At 35.5% G+C, this 22,745-nt stretch overlaps 1 protein-coding gene across 1 annotated transcript in view; it reads right to left on the minus strand.

Annotated features, from left to right (window-relative positions):
* Positions 1-22,745, minus strand: part of LOC123307624 (diacylglycerol kinase 1) — a 262,505-nt gene that overhangs the window by 54,773 nt on the left and 184,987 nt on the right. The window contains exons 7-8 of the mRNA XM_044890010.1: positions 21,188-21,310; positions 2-126 (exon numbers count right to left, since the gene is read on the minus strand). Of these exons, the coding sequence (XP_044745945.1) occupies positions 2-126; positions 21,188-21,310 (248 nt within the window). The remainder of the gene's footprint in view (position 1; positions 127-21,187; positions 21,311-22,745) is intronic.

Below are 22,745 nucleotides of genomic sequence, written 5' to 3' on the forward strand. Positions count from 1 at the left end.
CCGGCTTCAGTTCAGAAACATCCCATCCGAGATACTCCGCGACAGCCATCATTTGATTTATGATGGAGTCCATCTCGTTTTTATCCAAAACGCCATTTCCATCAGTGTCATATAATCGGAACATGACTGCAATAAAAAAGAATTCCAGTGAGATATCATTCATTACGTCATAAAACAAACAAATAAAGATATTCCAACGACACTCTTTCCACAACGTCGATTTTCATATTTTTCAATACCGCCGATATTCTGAAACGTATGAAACATTATTCTGAACGAGGTTAACAACGATTATATCATAAATGTAGATACAGGGTGTCGGAGTTGAAGTACCTTATTGTGGAAACTAAAAGAACTAGAAGAAAAAGTTGAAAACAAAACTTGTCTGTAATCGATTGAACTTTTATTTTTTATAACCTTAATACAGGGTGCTCCGTTTTTTCCCTGTTGGTATCAACTTTCTTATTTTAAATGGAAAATCCTGTATATTATTGCATTTTTGAATTCCTTGTCAGATTTTAAGGTAACTTTGATTTGACAACCATGGTCCTATGTAGCACCGATTTTGAGATATTCGATTTTTTCTTTAAATTTTGACAGCTGTAGGTATAACCAAATTCTGCCCAGCTCTTGTCAACATATTGGATCATACGTTACATCTCTATTTTTAGCAATCTGATATGCGGGGTTTTCAAAAATTAAAGTTAAAAATTCAAATAGAAGTTCAATAAAAATTCAATTTTTTCAAATGGCAACCTATATTTTTTCTTGTTCATCATGTGGAGCAGGTTAAAATGAGCAAAAAATGTATAAGTGCATTTTCCCATAAGAACCAATGATAATTACTCGGATAATTATTAATTAGTGTTGCTACTATATAGTTGGCTTTGATATTTTCTGTAAATTTAATTAACTATATTGACTAATGAAAGACAAAAAGACTCTTTCACTCATAATCAGTACTCGCTCCCAATAAAATTAAATTATTTCAATTTTAAAGCACTACTCAACTAACAGATACATTTTTCTCATAATAATCAAGTAGTTGTCTGACAAAGCAAAAGAAAACTCGAAAATACACAATTAGATAAGTGCTAGTTCTTATAGTTACGATATTCTATCAGCTTAATTAATTAATTATCGTTGGTTCTTACGGGAAAATGCACTTTTTCGTCCATATTTCTGTCCATATTTCTATTCACATTACAGAATAAGATTGAATAAATTTTTTGCTCATTTTAACCTGCTCTACATGATGATCAAGAAAAAAATATAGGTTGCCTTCGAAAAAATTGAGTTTTGATTGAACTTTTATTTGAATTTTCAAATTGAAGTTTTGAAGACCCTGTATATCAGATTGCTAAAAATAGATATGTAACGAATGATCCAATGTGTTTACAAAAGCTGGGCAAAATTTGGTTTTGATACATTCATTAGAAAAGTAAGTAGTATCAGCTATTTTAGTGAGCACCTACAGCTGTCAAAATTTTAATAAAAAGTCGAATATCTCAGAATCAGTGCTATATAGGACCATGGTTGTCATACCAAAGTTACCTTAAAATTTGACAAGAAATTCAAAATTGCAATAATATACAGGGTCTTCCATTCAAAATAGGAAAGTTGATACCAACAAGGAAAAAACGGACCACCCTGGAATAAGGAGGGTTATAAAAAATAAAAGTTCAATCGATTACAGACTAGTTTTATATTCAACATTTTCTTCAAGCTCCTTTAGTTTCCACAATAAGGTATAGGGACACTTTAACTCGGACAACCTGTACAGGGTGGGCAAATTTTGATGTTTTAGCACTACAGTTTTTAAACCAGAGACTTTTTCTTAATCTGACACTTTGAAGATGATAAAAAAGCATTTTTTTCAAATATCTCCCTGCCTGTACCTCTACTCGTTTTTGTATTCATTATGAAAGTTGTAGATAATAAAATTTTATACAACTTTCGTCTGAAGCAATTTTACATACTCTTAACCATTTTTGAGTTAGAGGGCGATAAGGGCGAGGAGCTTAGCCACACATGCGAAAGGCCAAGGTCAATGTAGAAATCCAGTCTAATGTACAGGGTGGGCAAATTTCGATGTTTTAGCACTACAGTTTTTAAACCAGAGGAGATACACAAAATCTGATACCCCATTCTCGTTCTCTTTTTCTGAGAAACTAACAATAGTAGTAGTCATTTTTGGCCACTTTCTTTTGTTTTCGAGTTATAAGCAAAAATTGGAAAAATGGCGATATCGAAATAAATTTATATCTCCGCCAATACTGATGATAGAGCTCTGAAATTGAAACATTACAGAGGCACTTTTTTACGTAGAATTCAGTGGCGTGCTCGCCTTTTTAGCAGGATTTTTAATTACGAAGCTATGACACAAAGTTATGTTTTTTTTAAATGGGAACACTAGGTTTCTGTGCAATTTTTTGAAAGCCTAATTTTTACTGATTTCAAAAATATATAACATCATAGGGTTTGTATCATTATAAATAATATAAAATGGTCAAAAACCTTTTTTCTCAATATTTCTATGGTTTCAATTTTTGATGAGCATAGAAAAATGAAGCATCGTATGATTACTAGTGTCTCCTTCTATAAGTCCTTTCTTTATTATGAAAATTTATGAAATATATCTGGATTCAAATTTTGTGGAAATTGGGAAAAAGCATAGAAAGAATGACATTGCCGGAAGGAGACTGCTTTTGTTATAGGAAACTCTATTTTTCTGTGGTCGTCTAAAGTTGAAACCATAGAAATATTGGGAAAAAATGTTTTTGACCATTTTCTATTATTTATATTGATACAAACCATATGATGTTATATATTTTTGGAATCAGTAAAAATTAAGCTTTCAAAAAATTGCACATAAAACTATTGTTCCCATTTAAAAAAACATAACTTTGGGTCATAGCTTCATAATTAAAAATCCTGCTAAAAAGGCGAGCACGCCACTGGATTCTACGTAAAAAAGTGCCCATATAATGTTTCAATTTCAGAGCTCTATCATCAGTATTAGCGGAGATATAAATTTATTTCGAAATCGCCATTTTTCCAATTTTCGCTTATAACTCCTAAACAAAAGAAGGTGGCCAAAAATGGCTTGTTAGTTTCTCAGAAAAAGAGAACGAGAATGGGGTATCAGATTTTGTCTATCTCCTCTGGTTTAAAAGCTGTAGAGCTAAAACATCGAAATTTGCGCTGTACATATGTATACAGTGTGTACATAAAGTATGGAATAAATTTATTTTCTCGCATTGGGATTCAAAAAGAACGCTGAAACACGTCGATCTACTGATAAAGGGGGGCACATTTTAGGCATATTACCATGCCTCTAGCTTCACCCCCTGAGCGGGGATGAGTGCCACCACTAGTTTTTGTAATGTAAAGGGGGGTCGAGTGATACCTCATTTTAAAGGTCTCTCGCTCCAGATTAGAGCCCTAGAGTTTGAAGTTGCTATTGTTATGTTTGTTAATATGACAGCTTGTCAAAATTTCTAATTAACAGAAATTGTAAAATGTTTATAAAACAAAACATGAAACAAATGAACATGAAACTTTTGCTTTAAGGTCATCATTTCGAGAACATCACATTTGGAATGTGGGCAAAAAAAGTGATGAAATTCTCTTGACACATTTTTTGAAATATATTTTTCGATAAAACTTTCTTGACCTTTTTTATAGAACTTACCTAGTGCTACTCAGAACTTTAGGCAGAACTAAAAAATGTGTAACTTTTTCCTGAAAAATAATTGTTTTCGACAGTTGAAAATAAGTGTTTTTGAATTCTTCTTTGATTCTTGAAAATTTTTTTCCAAAAACGATCAAGACCTCTAAAACTAAAAAATACCACCAGAACTCACAATTTTTTCTTTAATTGTAGAATCCACGATCTGCTGCAATTAGTAAAAATTTGTATCGGGAATTGCAGAAATCTACTATAGTGCTTTTGAAGAAAATAGGTGTCAACTTAACATGATATGAACTTAGTAGGTACAAAAATTCGAAATTACAAGGTCTCGTGAAATTTGCGAAAATATACAGGGTGTCCCATTTAATTCAGAAAAGTTGAGGATGTAGAGAGGTAGTTTTAACGAAAAGTAAAGGACAACTGCGTTATGCGAAATTGTATTTGCTTGCAAAGTTTCATGAATATAGTATTTTTCATATAGAGTGCATAAAAATTGAAGAAGGTCGGAAATTTTGAGACTGTTTCTAAAGTTTTCATTCTCACCAATTTTTGAGGATATGAAATTTGAATGTCAACTCACTCTTTCGCCCGCTCTTTTATACGTTTCACAGTTTTAGGTGAAAACTAATTTTTATTATTGTAATACAAAATCAGATCACTAGAGAAAACGACAGAATAGAGTTCAGTAAAGAGTATGGCTCCCCAGCCTGACAACGCCTTTGTTTACTTTCAGATTGTTGAAGTTGCCTTGATAAATTTCACTCCAGAGTTGCGGTAAAAGCTGTCTGAGTTTTTGAAGTGTATGAGGAGGAAGTTGATGAGAATCTTAAACTTTGTTCAGCTGAACCGGAAGCGTGTACAATGCTGACCGAGGGGCCAGCATGAAAATTTAGAGCTTCATCGATAATTCTCGCACGATGGGATCACATCACATTATATCCCAAAAATAAAATTTTTCCTCCCATAGCAGCATGACACAAAGTATAATAATAATATGGTTGTTGACTTGCTCTATGTAAATCTATGCATTCATGGCAGCATCGAGCACCTACAATTCTTCACATTCATCTGGACAAATGCCTACCCATTGGCTTTGTTTTCTTTGGTCTCGTTTGGGATTCAGAAAAAACGTGATTTATGTGATAGAAGACTATATATATATATTGTGATAGTGTCTTATATTGCATTTTGTGATATTATTGTAGTTCAAACTAACACGACAGTCTCATCGGATTATACCGTCTATTGCCGTTAATAAATAATAATAATAATATTCCAGAGTCCTGAATCTCCTTCAAATTAATTAATTATTTTTTATTGTTGTTGTGACCTGAGTTTGAAGTAGAATTTAACCCATGAATTTATGCTATCTTGAAAGTAGAATAATTTTTGTTTTGTTGATGAAAAAGTTTGGTTATTGTTTTGCAGTCTTCGCATGTACTTAGTTTACGAAATTAGAGATTAGAGTTGGTCCTCAGCGACCAAGTGAATATAACATCAAGACCAGTCCTTCGCGCTTCAAGCCAGTGTCCAGTAGAAAGCTGCTCTGTCATGGATCACGACGGGTAAGCTTCTACACTGGTGACAGCGGTGGGATGGTTCAATTTTTCTGGGGTAGAATAATGAATTCTTTCATTCGAGAAGTTTTATTTTGAAAATTTGTTTATTTCTGGAGAGAGTTGAACTGAAATCCAATAATTTAATAGGCATTGATAAAAATTGAGCCCCCTCCGATCTTGATCTCGCCGACGCCAATGAACTTCAACTCTATGGTGCCTAAGACAAGTTACTTGACAGTAACGACGACGCAGTTCCCTCTTTACAAGATTTCAGATTTCCGTTTCCGGTGAAGCCATTTTACTCATTCTCTTTTGTCAATTTTGTTGAAGTAACTTCTCATTGTTGAACCCTCTTCAACTATTCATCTCATCTCTCAAGCCTTCTCAGTCAATTCTGGCGCTAATTCGTTCAACTCAAAAGGTAATGTACTCCCAGTCTTCTCAAAATGATTAACTTAACCATTTTCATGTTCTTTTCATTCTGATGAAATGAGGTCACGTGCAAGATTATTTCAGAATTTTCAAACAGATTAGTTGAAAGTAGTTAGTACTGCTCAATGTTTATGTCAAATCGAGTCAAATCATTCATTTGTCTGTTCAGAACTATATATTTTAATAAATTTTTAAAATTTATATACACTGCGCCAAAAAATTAACGCCCATTCTGAAAATCTCAATTTTAATGAAAGTTAACTCTACATTGACTTTATAACTTATTTTTTATGTTCTCTCGAGAAGGTTTTGAACGAAACAAGACACATTAAATGGAAGAAGGATTTCACCGAATCTTATGTGAAAGAAGAGAAATGAACAATTTTCAAAATACTGAAATGCTGATGTGATTTAATACTTGGTATTTCCACCCTTTGCGTTAATTACAGCTCGGCAACGACGGTTCATACTCAAAATGAGTGATCTTAAAATGTTCTGATCTACTCTTTCCCAGATTTCTCCGAGTTGGATTTCTAAGTCATTAAGAGTAGCTGGATGATTTTCTGAACTGCTCAGCCTTGTATTGAGGTTGTCTCAAACCTGCTCAATCGAATTGAGATCTGGACTTCTTGCTGGCCATTCCATTCGAGAGACTTCAACGATGCGCGCACGATGGGGTCTGGCATTATCGTCCATAAAAATAAAATTTTCACCAATGTATGGGCCAAATGATACTACATGCTCTTGAAGAATGTTCCTTATATACTTATCAGCATTCATAGCTCCATTATCAACGACCACTAGGTCTGTGCGAGCAGTCAAAGATATTCCACCCCATACCATAATCGATCGTCCCCCGAAACCAGTAGTATTCAGGAAATTGCACTGAGCATATCTTTCATGTGGACGTCTGTATACAAGGAAACGTCAATCACAATGGTAGAGGTATAATCTAGACTAATCTGTTATCTGTGAAGAGAACTCATTCCCAATCGGCCTCTTTCCAATGGATATGCTCTCTCGCAAAATCCAAACGCGCCCTTCGATGGGCTGTGGTAAGACCTAGGCCTCTTGCCGCGACACGAGGCCTAAAATCATATTCTCTGAGGCGATTTCTTATTGTCTAAGTGCTAATTTGCACCTCGTGAGTTTGCTCCAGCTGAATTTGAAGGAGGCGAGCGGTTGCAAACCGTTGTCTCAACGAAGAAACTCTCAAGTAACGTTCTTGAATGGCAGTTGTTACCCATGGTCTACCCTGTCCTAGTCTTCGGACATTCATACCTGTCTCCCTGAATCGCTGCAACATTCTGGACACACTTGTATGGGAAACTCCAAACCTTTCTGCAATTCTTGTGTATGTCCACCGTTCTTCTCGCAAAACTACCGCTTGGGCACATTCCTCTTGGGTCAAATTGCGTGTTTCGCGTTGCATAGCGATCGAGTGTAGAAAATCTAACGGAAGAAAAACTGTTGATCATTAGAATTGATCGAGAACAACTGATTTTAGAATGGAGCCAATACATTCAAAATCTGATAATATCATCTTTTTTATTCCTGCTGGGAAAAAAACATCTGTATTGAAGAAAACCGTTGAAAGTGGATAACATATGCATGCATAATTCTGATAAAAATAATTATCATTGAGAACACCTTCAGTAGAATAAATTTGAGATTTCCATAATGTGCGTTAATTTTTTTGCGCAGTGTAGATTTACAGAGATCTCTAAATTTTCTCACATGGAAATGGATATGTAGCACCAGAATTGAAACTTCTCATGTCTTTGTCATTGATAATGAATACTGATTCATTGCTTTCTCATGACCAGCATCGTATACACTCTCAATGAGGGCTACCGCGTGTGAATTCGCCGCTAGATGCGCTAGTGTAGCGTGAGGTCCACATCATAGACTCAACTATATGATTAATCATAAGTTTATGGTCTCCATATATCTATAATACTTTTATTGATATTACGTGTTTTATGCTATAAAAGAAGCGAAGCCAAATCATTGTCAGAAAGGGACTTACACACATGCGCGAATTAAAAATACAAAAATAACGAACAAGATATTGATTAGTTACCAAATATTTCTATATTCAATTTCTCCAATATTATGATCTGTGAAATGACAAGTCCCCGTCATCGTAGACAAACAAATCTTGCATTAGTTTGTCTATGTTAAGGACCTCACGCTACAAAGGCGACAACTGGTGAGCAAAAAAACGGTAGCCCTCATTGGTATGATCTACGCATGATTCTTTGTACTCTCATCAATACATTCTCATATTCATTCATCGTGCTGGATATACATGTTAGTTTTCGAGCCTTCTGCTTTTCTCCAAACCAACGATTAGTGGTTTCCTTATTAGTACTCTCGTTTGCACCTCATCATATATCAATTGTATCTTCTATTTTTCTGATGGACTTTCTAATCATTCTTAATCGTAAGCAGTCCGTCTCTGTAAATGTTGTATTCCTTGATTAATTTTTGCACTCTTCAAAACCAACGTTATTTATATTTATTATAATATTCCTGCTCTTCTCATATTGATTATAATATTCTTGCTCTTGTCAGATTGATTATAATTTTCTTACTCTTCTCATTCAACTCATAATATTTTTGCTCTGTACATATTTAAATTATAATAATCATTGCTCGACTCACACTGAATGTATTGATCTCTCATTGATGACCAGACTTAGACAATTTAGTTTTTACCTCTTGGCCTATTTCATCATTACAACTCAGCCTTCTCATTAGAATACCTGATTTCAACCTTCTGTTTTTCTGATGGAATGAATAAAGAGGCTCTCGAAATCAATTTTCATGGATTGATCTGTCACTGTAAACGTTGTGTTAATTTTGGATTTATCGAACCCTCTCAAAGTCTAAATCTGACCTCGAGTGACTTCCCATTCGAACTACCCTGGATTATTTCTGTTTTTAGTTGAATAATGTCTCTCTAAGTGTCATAAGATGTTGGCAATATTTAATTTTATTACTATATTAGCTTCATGTAGGTGACTCATTCATTTTATGATTGTGAACGATATACAATAAATAATGTTTTTACAATACCATCTCCAACTCAATAATTATCTGGTAATACCTACAGCCCACTATACTTTTTCAAAAAATCACTTGCCCGTTTTTGAACACCTGAAAATTCAAGCACGGTTCAAGGGCCGATGGCCATATAATTTTATCGACAGTTTGTTCGAGTGTTAAAAAAATAAAACAACAACTGCCGATACTGACAGAATTATCGAACGAGGAGCAAAAAAAACATTCAGTTATGAAAGAGTAAACATTTGATTCCTCATAAATTAACATTTGAGACGGTCACAAAATTTCTGAACTTCCTTAACTTTTGTGGAGCGGTATATTTATTCGGTACCGAACCCTGAATAAATATTGCAAGGTAGACGGTGACAAAATAATACCTTTGGCAACCGGCTCTTACCACAGCACACTCAATATGCAATATTCAATTAGGGTTCACTCATTGTATGTAAGCGGGACAATGTGGAACCAATTACTGAAACTGTTAAAGTCTCACAGCTGGAACTATCAACCATGCGAAACACGGATTGCAGTTTGCAGTGTTCCGCAGAGTTCCGGATCGAAGTCCGGGACCTTTGACATTTCGTCCTCGTACAGCTTTCAGGAGATTCTGGAGGATCAGCGGTTTTCCCAATTCCGGAAGTTCGGGATTCTTAGATCCTTACAATAACTGAATTATACAGATCTAATAATGAAAAATCTGAGGGGAAAAGCCCTATTATAAATTGTTATCAAAATATTATTGTGTACCTACAGGGTAAAATTGCTGAATTTTGATCGTTTCTTGTAATTCTAGACAATCCAAAGAAAAATTTCGAAAGCACAATATTTTGTGAAAACCACACAAGTTTAACCATGTTTCGACGCATTTGCCAGTTTTAGAGATAAAGCCAAATTTTGGGGTTTGTAAATTTCGATAATCTCGAAGAGTCTTTGGCATATGCAAAGCGATTGAAACTTTCTACAGGAACTTTCCTAGTGGAAGGATGCTGCTTTATTCAATTTTTATCTCAAGAATATAAATTCAGACAAGAAACAACTTTGTTATTTCATATACGTTCTTATTTGACACCATATAAACCAAATAAAATTACGGCCGGTTTCATAATCAAACCTGAAGTCGTTTTAATTTTAAAGCTTCCTTTAACCCTACTAACGTCCAGTTTCATAATCAAATTTAAAGTCACTTTAAGCTTAAAGCTTCCTCTACTGTCATTTTTACGTCCAGTTTCATAATAGAATTTAAAGTCACTTTAAGCTTAAAGCTTCTTTTACTGTCATTACGTCCAGTTTCATAATTAAATTTAAAGAGTCCGGTTTCATAATCAAACCTAAAGTCGCTTTAATTTTAAAACTTCCTTCAACCCTACTAAAAATGACAGTAAAGGCAGCTTTAAGCTTAAAATGATGTTAAATTCGATTATGAAACTGGACGTTAGTAGGGTTAAAGGAAGCTTTAAATTTAAAGGGACTTTAGGTTTGATTATGAAACTGGCCGTAAAAAGGACAGTAAAGGAAGCTCTGAGCCGACAGTGACTTTAAATTTGATTATGAAACTGGACGTTAGGTTTTCCACATCTTATTCAAAGCAAAATACATTTCTGTGACAGAGTCTTCATAAATGACAGTAACATCACAGTAGAAATTTTGAAATTTTCTAGTTCAATTTCCACCAACCCCTTCCAACTTATATAGGCAGAAATGCAACCGCTTTAGTTCGCCCTTCAGTCGGTGCGATTACTTTGGGGCGCTAGAGTCGAGTCGTGTTACTATAGAAATCAAAAATAATATCTTTGATAGAAATCCTACATAGATTTTCAATCTATGAAATACTGTTCTGATGACAGATTTATTTTGGCGAAGTTTTTCCAAGAAATGTTCTTATTTCTTCAATAATTTGTTTGACTAGTGGGAATCATATACGTTCTTCTAGTTCCGTTTCTTGCTTTACTGGTAAGTGATTGGTTTTTTGATAATTATGTTTGTGTAATCATGAAGCTTGGAATTTGTCTGCTCACCGATGGCTTGAGAAAGTATAAGTTCTTCAAAGAAAAATTGTATTTTAACACGTTTAAAGTTGACTCGGTTTAAGGCCAGCGGTTCGATGAGACCGCTGTCTCCAAAATCACTCCAACTCAATTGTGGCTATTCTTTAAACCTCATAACAGGCCGCTTGGCCACAAGGAGTGCTTTTTGGGTTGTCGAAAAAGTTGGAAAATATGATTCTATATCATATTCGTTCAAAAAATAATACCATTGAGTTTGAATACGACCGAGTTGAATACCCAAAGTTCATACAAAACCAAGCGTTATTCTTATGAAGATCCTATTAATTTGAGATGAAGTACAATTTTGCAACTGAGCACCTACTTATATATTTTCAGTATTTGAAAACTCAACATTCCTTCAACAAATTTTTCTCGAAAATGGTTTACCAGAAGAAACAGAGAGTTTACCGAAGAGAAGACCTCGAATATCCAGTCAACAGGAGCAATTACAAGAATACCTATATTTCATTTCTGGTTTAATGTAATAGTTATGTCGTTATATTCCTAACCAATATCATTTTCTGCAGAACAACTTCTTAGAGATATGGTTTAAGGGTCAATAAAAATTCCGCTCCTTCCTAAACTGCTCTTATTTTATTTTCCAATAATTTGTACTTGAATACTTTTACAATCACGATTCATTTTTCAATCAACAAATTTGTCATCAATTTATCGGTACCTAATGTAGTATCTTTAGTTTTGTTGCAAATGAATGAAATAGTTTCATTCATTTCATTGTGAATTACAAGTAAGACGACGCAAAGTTTACTGGGGTTCAAAATTTCAAATCGAATGAATAGGTTTTGGCCTGCCACCTACGACCGATGCCGCAGAGAAGTAGTTCCGATTTCCGTCGGTGCGATTTTGGAGCAGCGCTGTTGTAGTGCCTAGAAATCACAGATTACAAACAGTGTCAATAAATTTAGTACGGGAGTCGGACTTCTTCTCGTTTGGTATTTCTATGATTTCCACCAAGATTATGACAATATACCAGCAATAATATGGTCGGATTTAGTTTTAGAATGTAAGCAAGAATTATTCTCAGAAGAGCTCTGAGTAGCAGTCAGCGGATTCTACAAAATATGTAAGAGAGAATTTCATATAAAAAACGAAACTTTTCAATTTATCAGCTACAAATAAGGTAATCGAAAATTCGAAATCAATATTACGTATGCATATAAAAATTAATCTCCGAGGAGTTTATGAGAGTTCTCGGGAGCATTTGGTGAGCTGTTCAAAATATACCAACAGAGTTTCATAGAAAAAACAAAACTATCGATTTATTCGCTATATGGTCAGAATTTCGAAAAATCAACATTTGGAATGTAAGGCAAAAATAATTCTCAGAAATATCTGTGGAACTCTCTTGGAAAATTCTGTAGAATATATTTTTCTGACAGAGATTTTCGACAGTCAAACAGCCAAAAATAGAGTTCTCAAAATCTTTTTTCAATTTTTGCAGAATATGTTTCAAAAACGATCGAAACCTCTAGAACCATTTTTATTTATCGAAAAACTTTGACGCTACTGTTCGCAACTTATAATATATATGTATATATTTTTTATTTCAGATGATTCAACTCAGCAAAAGAGGGGGTTATCAAAATAAACCTTAAACCTAAAATGGAAACTGTCAGAGTTTTTTAAAAACTCGAAATAAGAAAAAAGCCATTTAGAACACCTTGAATATTTTGTGACATTTCATGAATTCTCAACAAACACAAAAAAATCTATCACTAACAATTCATCAAATGTCTGAATTAGGTATATGCGGAACATTAAATTTTAGTTCTTTTTCATGGTTTCTGGAAGTAAGTTTTTGATAACTCTGAAAGTTTCCATTTTAGGTATACAGTTTATTTAGGCAACCCCTCAGTTTTTTTACGTAAATTCGACTGAAACAATGGATATATATGTTATAATTAGGAAATCTTGAGTTTTGATGAATTCTATTTGACAACTTGATGATCTTATTACAACCACTCCTGTACATTTAAGTAAACAAACAGCAATCAGTGTTATAATACTACATAATGAAAAAATTGAACATTCATTTGGAATACTTCCTTAGCAGAAATATTGAAAAAAGTGGGACATGTTTTTTCATAAGAATCCCAATAACTCATACACCATTGAGTTTTTACCAAAGGTTTGGTATATTGATGAAATTGTCATCAAATTATCTATCAAGCGATGGCAAGATGGGTGTGCCATTTAAAATATGAAAGTAGAAGGTTGTTTTCGGCATAACCGAAAGTTGCAGAGATCTGAATATATTTTAGAGAAAGAGTTCATTGCCGAAAATCTCACCAAGCAAAGCAAATCACATTTTATAGTATTACACTATGAAGAACTATAAGAGTCACATGAATATCTTTTTCCACTTACTGATTCAGGAACTTTTTTTTTAGAACTCTACTATTTTTCCTCGTTGGTCTTGGGTTAAGGTATACAACAATATACGGCCATGGTGAAAACTTATAATGAAACGAATAAAGGATCGGCAATATGAATTTTCATCATTTGACAGGGATATAGATAAAGTGACTATTTAGTGCCGACTGCCGGGCCCAAATACTCCAGCGATAGACGCCGTCTTGGTTTTAAGACCATCTGTATATTATTTAATGGGTGGGGTGTAAGGGGGAAGGATGCGTTTTATAGCCTCTTCTCTAAAATGCCAACCTCACGTACTACACTTTCCAGGCAAAGATAAAAAATTCCCCCAAAACTACAGGCCGATAAGTTTATTGTCCGCCCTAGGAACAGTAGTAGAAAGGGTAATCGCTAGGAGGCTTACAGAAGAAACTGAAAATCTGAATCTCAATCCAGCAGAGCAATTCCGATTCAGAAGAGACCACTCAACTGAACAGCAATTACTGAGACTCACAGAATACATAACAGAAGGATTCCAAAATAAACAAGCAACCGGTCTTGTACTACTAGATGTCACCAGAGCATTCGACAGAGTATGGCATGAAGGATTGATTTACAAAATGAGATATGCTGGATATTCAATGAAACTGCAAGTTGATTAGGAATTATTTGAGGAACAGAAGATTCTACGTGAAAGTGGAAGGAGAAAACTCCACAACCACATATATGGAAGCAGGGGTGCCTCAAGGGTCAGTACCTGGGCCGTTACTGTATAACATATATATTCACGATATACCAAAATCTCCAAGGACTATGCTGACACTATATGCCGACGACACAGGAATCGCAATGCGACATCGCAAGCCAGAAATCATAGAAGGAATATTACAAGAAGCTATAGATGAAATAAATGACTGGTGTATTAAATGGAAAATAAAGCTCAACGGACAAAAGAGCCAAGCGATATTACTGCAGAAGAGGAGACTAAGAACTACAACAAATCTAGAGGTAGATGGAGAAGAAATCGAATGGAAAAACGAAGCGAAATATTTAGGTATCACCCTAGACAAAGGTCTAACATGGAGAAGCCATATCAAACAAGCCGTTGACAAAACCAAGGCAGCGATGAATATGCTCTACCCGCTGATAGGTAGAAAGAGCCACATGTCAAATGAGACAAAATTGAAAATAATCAAAGCCGTTGCTAGACCGCAACTGACTTATGGATCAGGTGCTTGGGTATTCGCGGCAAAGAGCCATATACAAAGAATTCAGGCAACAGAAAACAAGCTACTACGATGTGCCATAGATGCGCCTTGGTTTGTCAGGAACAAACAGATATATCGAGATTTGAAGTGGGAAACCATCACCGAATTTATGAAGAGGAAAGCTGAAAAGTTATTCGAAACAGCGAAGGAACATCCAAACGAAGAACTCAGGAGACTAGTGGACTACGATCCGGAGGAAGACAGAAGAAGAATGAGAATTTACAAAAGGACACCGCGAGATCAATTGAGGAGAGATTAAAATGAGTTCGAAAACTTATTAAAACTATACTAAGAAGAGATATCCGAAATGGACGAACATGAAAACCCTAGCACGACAATGTGCAAGAAGAAATTAACCGATTAAGGGATAAATGGTTTATAGGCAAATGCCCGGAACCAATAAAAAGCAGGTTAGGTTTAGTGGGTCGCGAACTCAGGAGAGTGAGTAACCCCACAGTGTTCCCTAGAAATGGGTTCCTCTGGGCGAGAGATAGAGCCCCGTGTTTTCACGGTCGCAGATTCCCCCTGCTATAAAAAAAAAACCTCACCTACTTGCGGTTCAACCTGTTCTTACGAACGAGACTCTGGCGACCGAACATGAGCGGTATAACTCTGTTTCCCACAAGTATCTAGCCTAAACATTGGCTTGAGCAGGAAATGGCTCTCTGCGTTGCTTAAGTTACGTCTAGACCTAGACCTTGTGGTCTCAGGATACCTGTGCCAGAATCTAGTCGAAACCGCAACCAAAGTTGCACTGACAGCGTTACCAGTGCAGCTTTTGAAAACCTTCTAACGCAGCTCCTACAAAAAGATGGATCAGACGAACAGGACAAAATTTGTATCCGAAGGTAAAAACCCTCCCATTCGGATCTACGGGGGAGGGTGCCTGAGCGAATGAATCATCGTACAACCACCAATGAAAAGCACATAGCTTTTGCAGCATGGAACGTCAGAACCTTGCTAGACCAGAGAGTCGTACCACCCTAATCGATAAGAAACTGCAACGAACATCCATTGCAATAGTTGCCTTAAGCGAGTCACGTTTTTCGTACGAAGGAAGCTTGGTAGAACAAGCGTATACTTTTTTCTGGAAGAGCTCGCCCAAGGCGAAATCAGACAACTAGGGTAGGCTTTGCTATTAGAAACGACCTGGCCGCCAAACTAACCGAAAATCCAGTTGGCATCTCAGAACGTATAATGACCCTACGCTTTCCTGCAGCAAATAACACGTTTGTGAACATCATTGCAGTGTACGCACCCACTTTGAACTACTCTGACAAATTAAAGGACACTCTCTAGGAAACACTCTGCTACTTTAAGTAAAATCCCAAAACGAGAACGAATTATTCTCCTTGGTGACTTCAACGCCAGAGTGGGTAGATGTCAAGACTCAGAACTACAACCGGGAATAATAGGGAAACACGGCACAGACAGCATCAATTCGAATGGAGAACGTCTGCTGGCTCTTTGTGCAGAACACAATCTTTGTATAACGAACACCTATTTCGTTACGAGACCCATTCAAGGGGGACCAGGCGCCACCAGCGCTCAGGGAATTGGCATACTCTCGACAATGTTATCGTGAGAAGAAAATATCTCAAAGGGGTGTTGGTCCAGAGCAGATCTGGAGTGCTGGACTGATCATAGGCTGGTAATCTCGAGAATGAAGATCTCAATGCTGCCAAAATACCAACGCAGGCCAAAGTTACTAAGAGACCGCTTTCAAATCTCCAAACTACAAATCCCTTCTACAAAGGACAGATTCACAGCTGCCGTCAAAGATAGCCTAACACCACCGAATTATAACGACGACATTGAGAGTCATTGGCTCCGCTTCAAGTCATCTCTTGCAAATAGAGCGAAAGGAATACTGGGCACAGAACGCTCCCGAAAATCCCCAGACTGGTTCGCCGCCATTGAAACTCATATCGCACCCCTTTTGGAGGCAAAACACAAAGCGATGAAAACGGCAATTAACAAGCCTGGCGATGTTGCAGCCCAAAAGAGTCTTATAAACATAAAACGCGAGGTCCGTCAAGAAATAAGAAAAATCAAGGATAGCTGGTGGAAAGAAAAAGCTAGGGAAATACAAGCTCACGCTGATAACCATGACTACAGGCCTTTTTTTGAAGCTATTAAAACTGTTTATGGTCCAAGCAGAAAAGCTAACTTTCCTATAAGAGATGCTCATGGAGCTGATGATAGAACAATCCTCGAAAGATGGAAGGAGCATTACTCACAGGTCTTGAATCAAAATAACGACTCGGATTTATCCATTTTAGACCGGCTCCCGCATGTAGTCCACTGACATCGCTTGATGACGAGATCTCAATGTCGGAAATCATAAGTGCGATAGAAAATATGAAAAATTATAAGTAACCTGGATTTGGGAATAGGTTTTCCTTTCCTTCTTTACATTGAAATGAATTTTTTCATCATCTCGTTACTGGAATCCTTTGCTGATCGGATGTACCTACTATTGTGCTTCCTAATTCCCCCAATACCCGTTCACGAATAGGTTTTGGCAGATGTCGATCTGACCCTTGGTCAGTGAGGAATATACATAAACATATTTTGTTTGGAGAGTAAATAAACCAACGATCAACAAAACAAACTGGAAATTGGCTCATATCTAGATGTCGCATAAATTCCTTTAGATCCTTGACGACATGATGATGTTTACAAGATTAAAAATGGAATAAGTTTTATCGCCGACATCAACAAATTTCGTTTTCGAGAGCCGTTCAACAAAGGACAGGTTATCAGAAACGGAAGTCATGAAATAGTTATTTGTGTTGGGAATAGTATATAACATTACTAGCAAGGTAAGAGGGTTTTTACTGGCGAATGGAGGACATAACGCGAGTCAGTTACCTCCTTGAGCCAGTAAAACCCGTTACCTTGCGTGTATTGTTTTATATTTTATTTGTTTCTCATTTGTAAAAAGATTAGATAAATTCCAGAAAAATCTCAAAAATTTGTCGCAAATGTCGTAAGCTATGGAAGCGTTGCCATGAACATGTCTGTTTATTTTTCTTTACATTTGTTTTGGCGAAAGCGAAAATGAATGTACCAAAAGGAATTATTGAGGCAGCCAGCAGTGTAGCTTCAAGTTTATTACCTGCAAAATCAGCTTCAAGGTACGAGCGAGAATACGACGACTTCAAAAAGTGACAAAACATAAATAGTGTGATTGGGGTAACTGAAGATGTTTTGTTGGTCAACTATCAGCAAGATTCAGCCTTAATACTTTATGGGCAAAATGGTCCATGCTAAAAAGCTGCTTGAAAATGAAAGAAAATGCCCTTGTTCGCAGGTTTGTTTTCATTAAAAAATTTATTGAAAAATGTGACGTTTAGTTGTCATTTGCAGATTTCAAAAGGTAATAGCGTTTCTGAATCGAAAAAATGAGCGTTATACGTCAAAAAGGCCAAGGTATTAGGTAAAGAAGAGGCTGAACAATTTCTTTTACATGCTCCTGATGGCCAGTGGTTGCTGGCGAAAATTGTAACAATATTTGGGATGTTTGGATGTTATCGATGTGACGAAATTCTCTCCTTAAACACGAATGATGTAGAAGATATGGGAAAAAACGTTATTGTGACATTGCGGCAAACAAAAAATTTAACAACAAGAAGATTCACCATAACCGATGATGGCTGCAGCTTCAAGCCCTGCATGTTTTACAGAAAATATGTAAATCTTCGGCCTCCTAGAACAGAAAGCCTAAGATTTTTTTGACATACCGACATGGAAAGTGCATTTCCCTTAATGCTGGTCAGCACACTATTGGTGGTGTACCAAAGCAAATAGCGAAATATTTAGGTTTAAAAGACCCAGAGTTATACACCGGCCACTCTTTTCGCAGAACTGGAGCCACTATGGTTGCGGGTTCGGGTGGAGATATTTTAGCAGGAGGGTGGAAGAGCACCGAAATTGCGATGAGTTATGTCGATGATTCGGTCAACAAAAAAATCGAAATGTCTAGCAAATTATTTGGTAGTAAGGAGAGTACAAATGTTCTGCACTCCTCGAGTTCAGCAGTTTCTGAGTCAACAGATGGTTCATCATCATCAGTATCAACTCTTTCATCATCAAAAATCTGTGGTACTGGAAATAACAATTGTACCATGATTTTCAACATATATGACGATAAAACAAAATTTTTTAATGTAAATAACACTACTAACTTGTGAAAATTTTGCAAGTTAACTGTCAGTTTTACAAGTTAGCGACTTAATAAAATAAATTTTCTTGATTAATATTGTGTTTTTGAAAGCTGACGTTTACAAATGAGAAACAAATAAAAGCATTATTTTTCAAAATGAGATTATTTCTGCGCAACGAGCGAAGCGAGTTGCCCAAAAGAACTCGAATAACGAAAAATAATGTTTCCAACGTGTTTCACACAATATTTTTTGTAATGTTGAATAGGATGAGACTATTTGAATTCAAATTAAAAGTACCAAAAACTTCTTCACAAGCGAGAATTCGTAGATATTTGTTTTTCACTTCGTTGCTGTGGAAGCAAGTATCGTTTAGTGTCACATATTTTGTGATTTTGATAGTGCTTGTTTTGATATTCAAAAAGTGGAGAATTAGAATCGTCTTTCTTATTTGCAAATAATTAATTGAATATTTTTGAAGTAGGAGAATATATATTGCAATGTCGTTGAGAATGAGAAACACACTATTTCTAGTTGAAAAACTTTATTTTTACTCTGTAGGCGATCGATTTCGGTTTTCAAAAACCATCATCAGGCCAGCTGAAAAACAACAATATTTCAGACAAACACAATAACATTCCTTCATTGTAATAAATTGAGGTTATGAAAGTAATTATAGAAAAGGCAGGTGTGTGCAACGTACCGTCAATCGAAGTAAAATGTGAAAGATATCAACCATCTAATCATGAAAATTTCGCAAAAACAAATCCTCTATATATGTATTATCGTGATTAGGATCAGGAAAGGTACAGCGTGGGATCAAATTAACTTATGGTATGGGGGTACAGGAAACGGAAAATGGAACTATCATAATCAAAAAGGAGACTTCAAAAGTATGGCGGGAAAATTCAAAATCGGTCAAATGAAAGGGGATATAAGCTTGAAGATATTCTTGGATGTACTGAAATCTAAAGTGTTGTTTAAAAGATGATTATTGTTTTTTTCTTTTAATATTTCATATTGTTCAAGAAGGGTCAATTTAAAGTAATTATTCTCGGCATGTAAAATCTCTAGGTTGTTGAAATCTGTTTTATGTTTATGTTCTATAAGGTGTTCTCCAAGAGATGAATGAGGTCTATTTTTCTGGTGTTCGCTAAATCTTTTCTTCATGTTTCTGGTTGTCATACCGATATAAAAGGATTCGCAATCTGCGCATGAAATCTTATAAACTCCGCTAAATTGTTCTTTGTCAGATTTAGTCTTGCAGTTAACCAATATATTTTCTAGGGTTTTATGTCGCTTATTAGTGATGTGAAAATTATATTTTCTTAGAGTTGTACATAATTTGTGATTTAAACTCACATAAAAAGGTGTTGAAATAAAATGTCCTTTATTTAATATATGCGGGTAGATTTCTTTAATTGTCAGTTTTCTTTTTATAGATTTAAAAATGTTGTCCAAAAATTCATCTTTGTGTTGGTTGTTTCTCCCAATCTGATATATGGTCTTTAACTCTTTTTTATAGTCTTCTTTAGATAGGGGGACATAAAGAAGTCTCCTGAACAAAAATGTGAAGGCCGCTCTATTAATTATTGACACACTGATGGAAGAATTCATTCACAAAATATTGCAATGTCCTATTCAGAGAACGACGTTCCCAGCGACATTGAGGAAGCGGCTCAATGTGCGTCATCTACAATTATTCCTGAGAAGTTAAGGAGCAAGTATGATTTTGCCTATGCCAAATTTGGTTTATGGTGTGAACATAAACGGATTTCCTATTTGAAATTTGAACTGAAAAGTGTTGCTAGCGTATTTTCAAGAAAAAAAAAAGAGAATGAAGAATTCAACCTTGTGGAGCTGATATTCGATGTTGAGAACAGAATTGTGCTTGAAAAAAAATTGACATTAAGAAGTATACAAATTTACTGGCTTTTTTGAAACGTAATTCTGAAGGAGCACCCCTCCTGTAGCCAAAGTATGATTCTGCTACAGAGTTTATGGATTTCAGGGGGCAAAAGTTCGATAAAGTAGAAGCAGAATATGGAAAAATCCTAAAATACCCCAGTTTTTCCTAAAATAACACATGTATAAAAGATTCTACAGATAACTCAATAAAAGTCACGAAAGTTGAGCAGTGTATTTCATATGTCATCAAAAATTTGGGACACTTGGCGCCTGACAAAAATTATGAAAGAGTACGACCACTTGAACACGAGACAAGCAAACTTTTCTTCTAGAGCTACCTACTTCCAATTGACCGTTTTCATAAATTTCAAAATTTTCGCATCAAAATCCTTATAAGTAACACACAGATATCGAAAAATGTTTTTTTAAATTGAGTGTGGTGATCATATTCGACAAGAAAGACCAGCAATGACAGAAAAGTTCATTGGTTTCGAGAAAATACAGACACAGATTACAGAAAAGCCTGTTTCCTAACAAGTGCTGAAAGAGGTACACTTCCGAACAAAACTGCCGTTACCCGAACAAAACGAAGCAAAATTCGGACAAGCAGTTTTTTATGATCTATTCAAATCTCTTTTCTTTTGATTTATCAAAAAAAATCAATACTCACATTCCAGCTTGTCTTCCGGTCTTCCAGCTTCCAGAAGCGATAAATAACATACGATGTCCTTGAGAGAAACTTTTACAGTGTTTACGTCGAGTGCGCTTGCTTTTCTTACGATATGTCTGACTTCTGAAACAGAAAAAAAATTCAAAATGCTATAATCATTTTGTTCTGCATTTGATAAATCTACAGTTTGAGTGAAAGGTGAAAGCACTGACGTGAAGTCAGGTATATTTAAAACGACAAACCCCACGATTGATAAACCCCAAGATTGATAATCTTCAAGATTATTCCGGAAGGCGCCAGGTTAACCTGGTGCAAGAATCTACATATTAAAGCAGCAGATTGCTCCATCATAACTGGACCTATCCCAATAAAACGCGGAATCTTTCAAGGGGATTCGTAAAGACCACTCTGGCTTTAAATCTTTTGCGTCATATATTGAATTCTACGGATTTGCCATCAGAAGTGACAGTTGAACTGCGATTTAACTGAATCATCTCCTTTACATAGACGATAAAACTCTTTCCATCTACTAAAAACCAATTGCTGAAAATGGTAGAGGAATTCTCCGACGATATTGAAATGAAATTTGTACTGAAAGAATTTCATCTTCCCAATATAACTAAAGGCATAAATAGTAGACGTTACATCAAACTCAGGGAAGGTGCAGAAATCGAAGCATTACAGTAATGAGATACATACAAGTTTTCAAGGTTCAAACAGGCTAGAAGGATCAATTAGAGCCAGATGAAGAAACAATTGACGGTGGACCGAAGAACAAAAAAGAAAATTAAAACTATACTGCATTCACATTTATTTTAGCAGTCGGTTGACCATGAAATAATTTTCTCAAGTTTTGTAACTAGAGGAGTAAGGTTAGCACTCATGAAATGTCGTTAATGTCACAACGCCGTTGCCACAACTTATATCAATTAATATTACGAAAATGCCAAAAGTGATTAAAAAAAGAAACAGAGTTTCAGAAAGTGCCATTTAGAATACAGGTCCGCTCATTCAAATAGTTATACCCTGATATTCTAAAATCCACAATACGTCAGACGGTAGCGAACATATTCAATGTAAGAGAATTTATATAATGTTTCATCTTAATCTAAACGACTTATATTTCTGCTGAATATTTCCACAATCAGAAAGATTGTGAATGAAGAGGATGACAAAGAATTTCCTTCTATTAGGAGAGCCAAAAAAGTGGTGTCATTTGAGAATTTCATGTTTGAGTGAATTAATGCGAAAAGTTTACTACAGGATTTTCGATGAATGTCATCGTAGAATAAGTTCCCGAAAATTGATTTTTCTATTTTTCATTTTGCTTGTCCTATACATTGTAAATGTCTTAAGGTACCAATAAATATCTAATTATTATTATTATATCAATGCATTAAGATGAACAGCCACAAATACGCGCCAGTTGTCCTGCTAATTGTTTATTCATGTGAAATTTTTGTTCAAAGGTGAAGTTCATCTTGATTGAAACTTCCTTTAATTCCTTTTACTGATATTGATGCATGATAATTTCTGTTGAAGAATTTAACATTCTTGT

The sequence above is a fragment of the Coccinella septempunctata genome, chromosome 2 (genome assembly GCF_907165205.1).
Source record: "Coccinella septempunctata chromosome 2, icCocSept1.1, whole genome shotgun sequence".
NCBI classification, from domain to species: Eukaryota; Metazoa; Arthropoda; class Insecta; order Coleoptera; family Coccinellidae; genus Coccinella; species Coccinella septempunctata.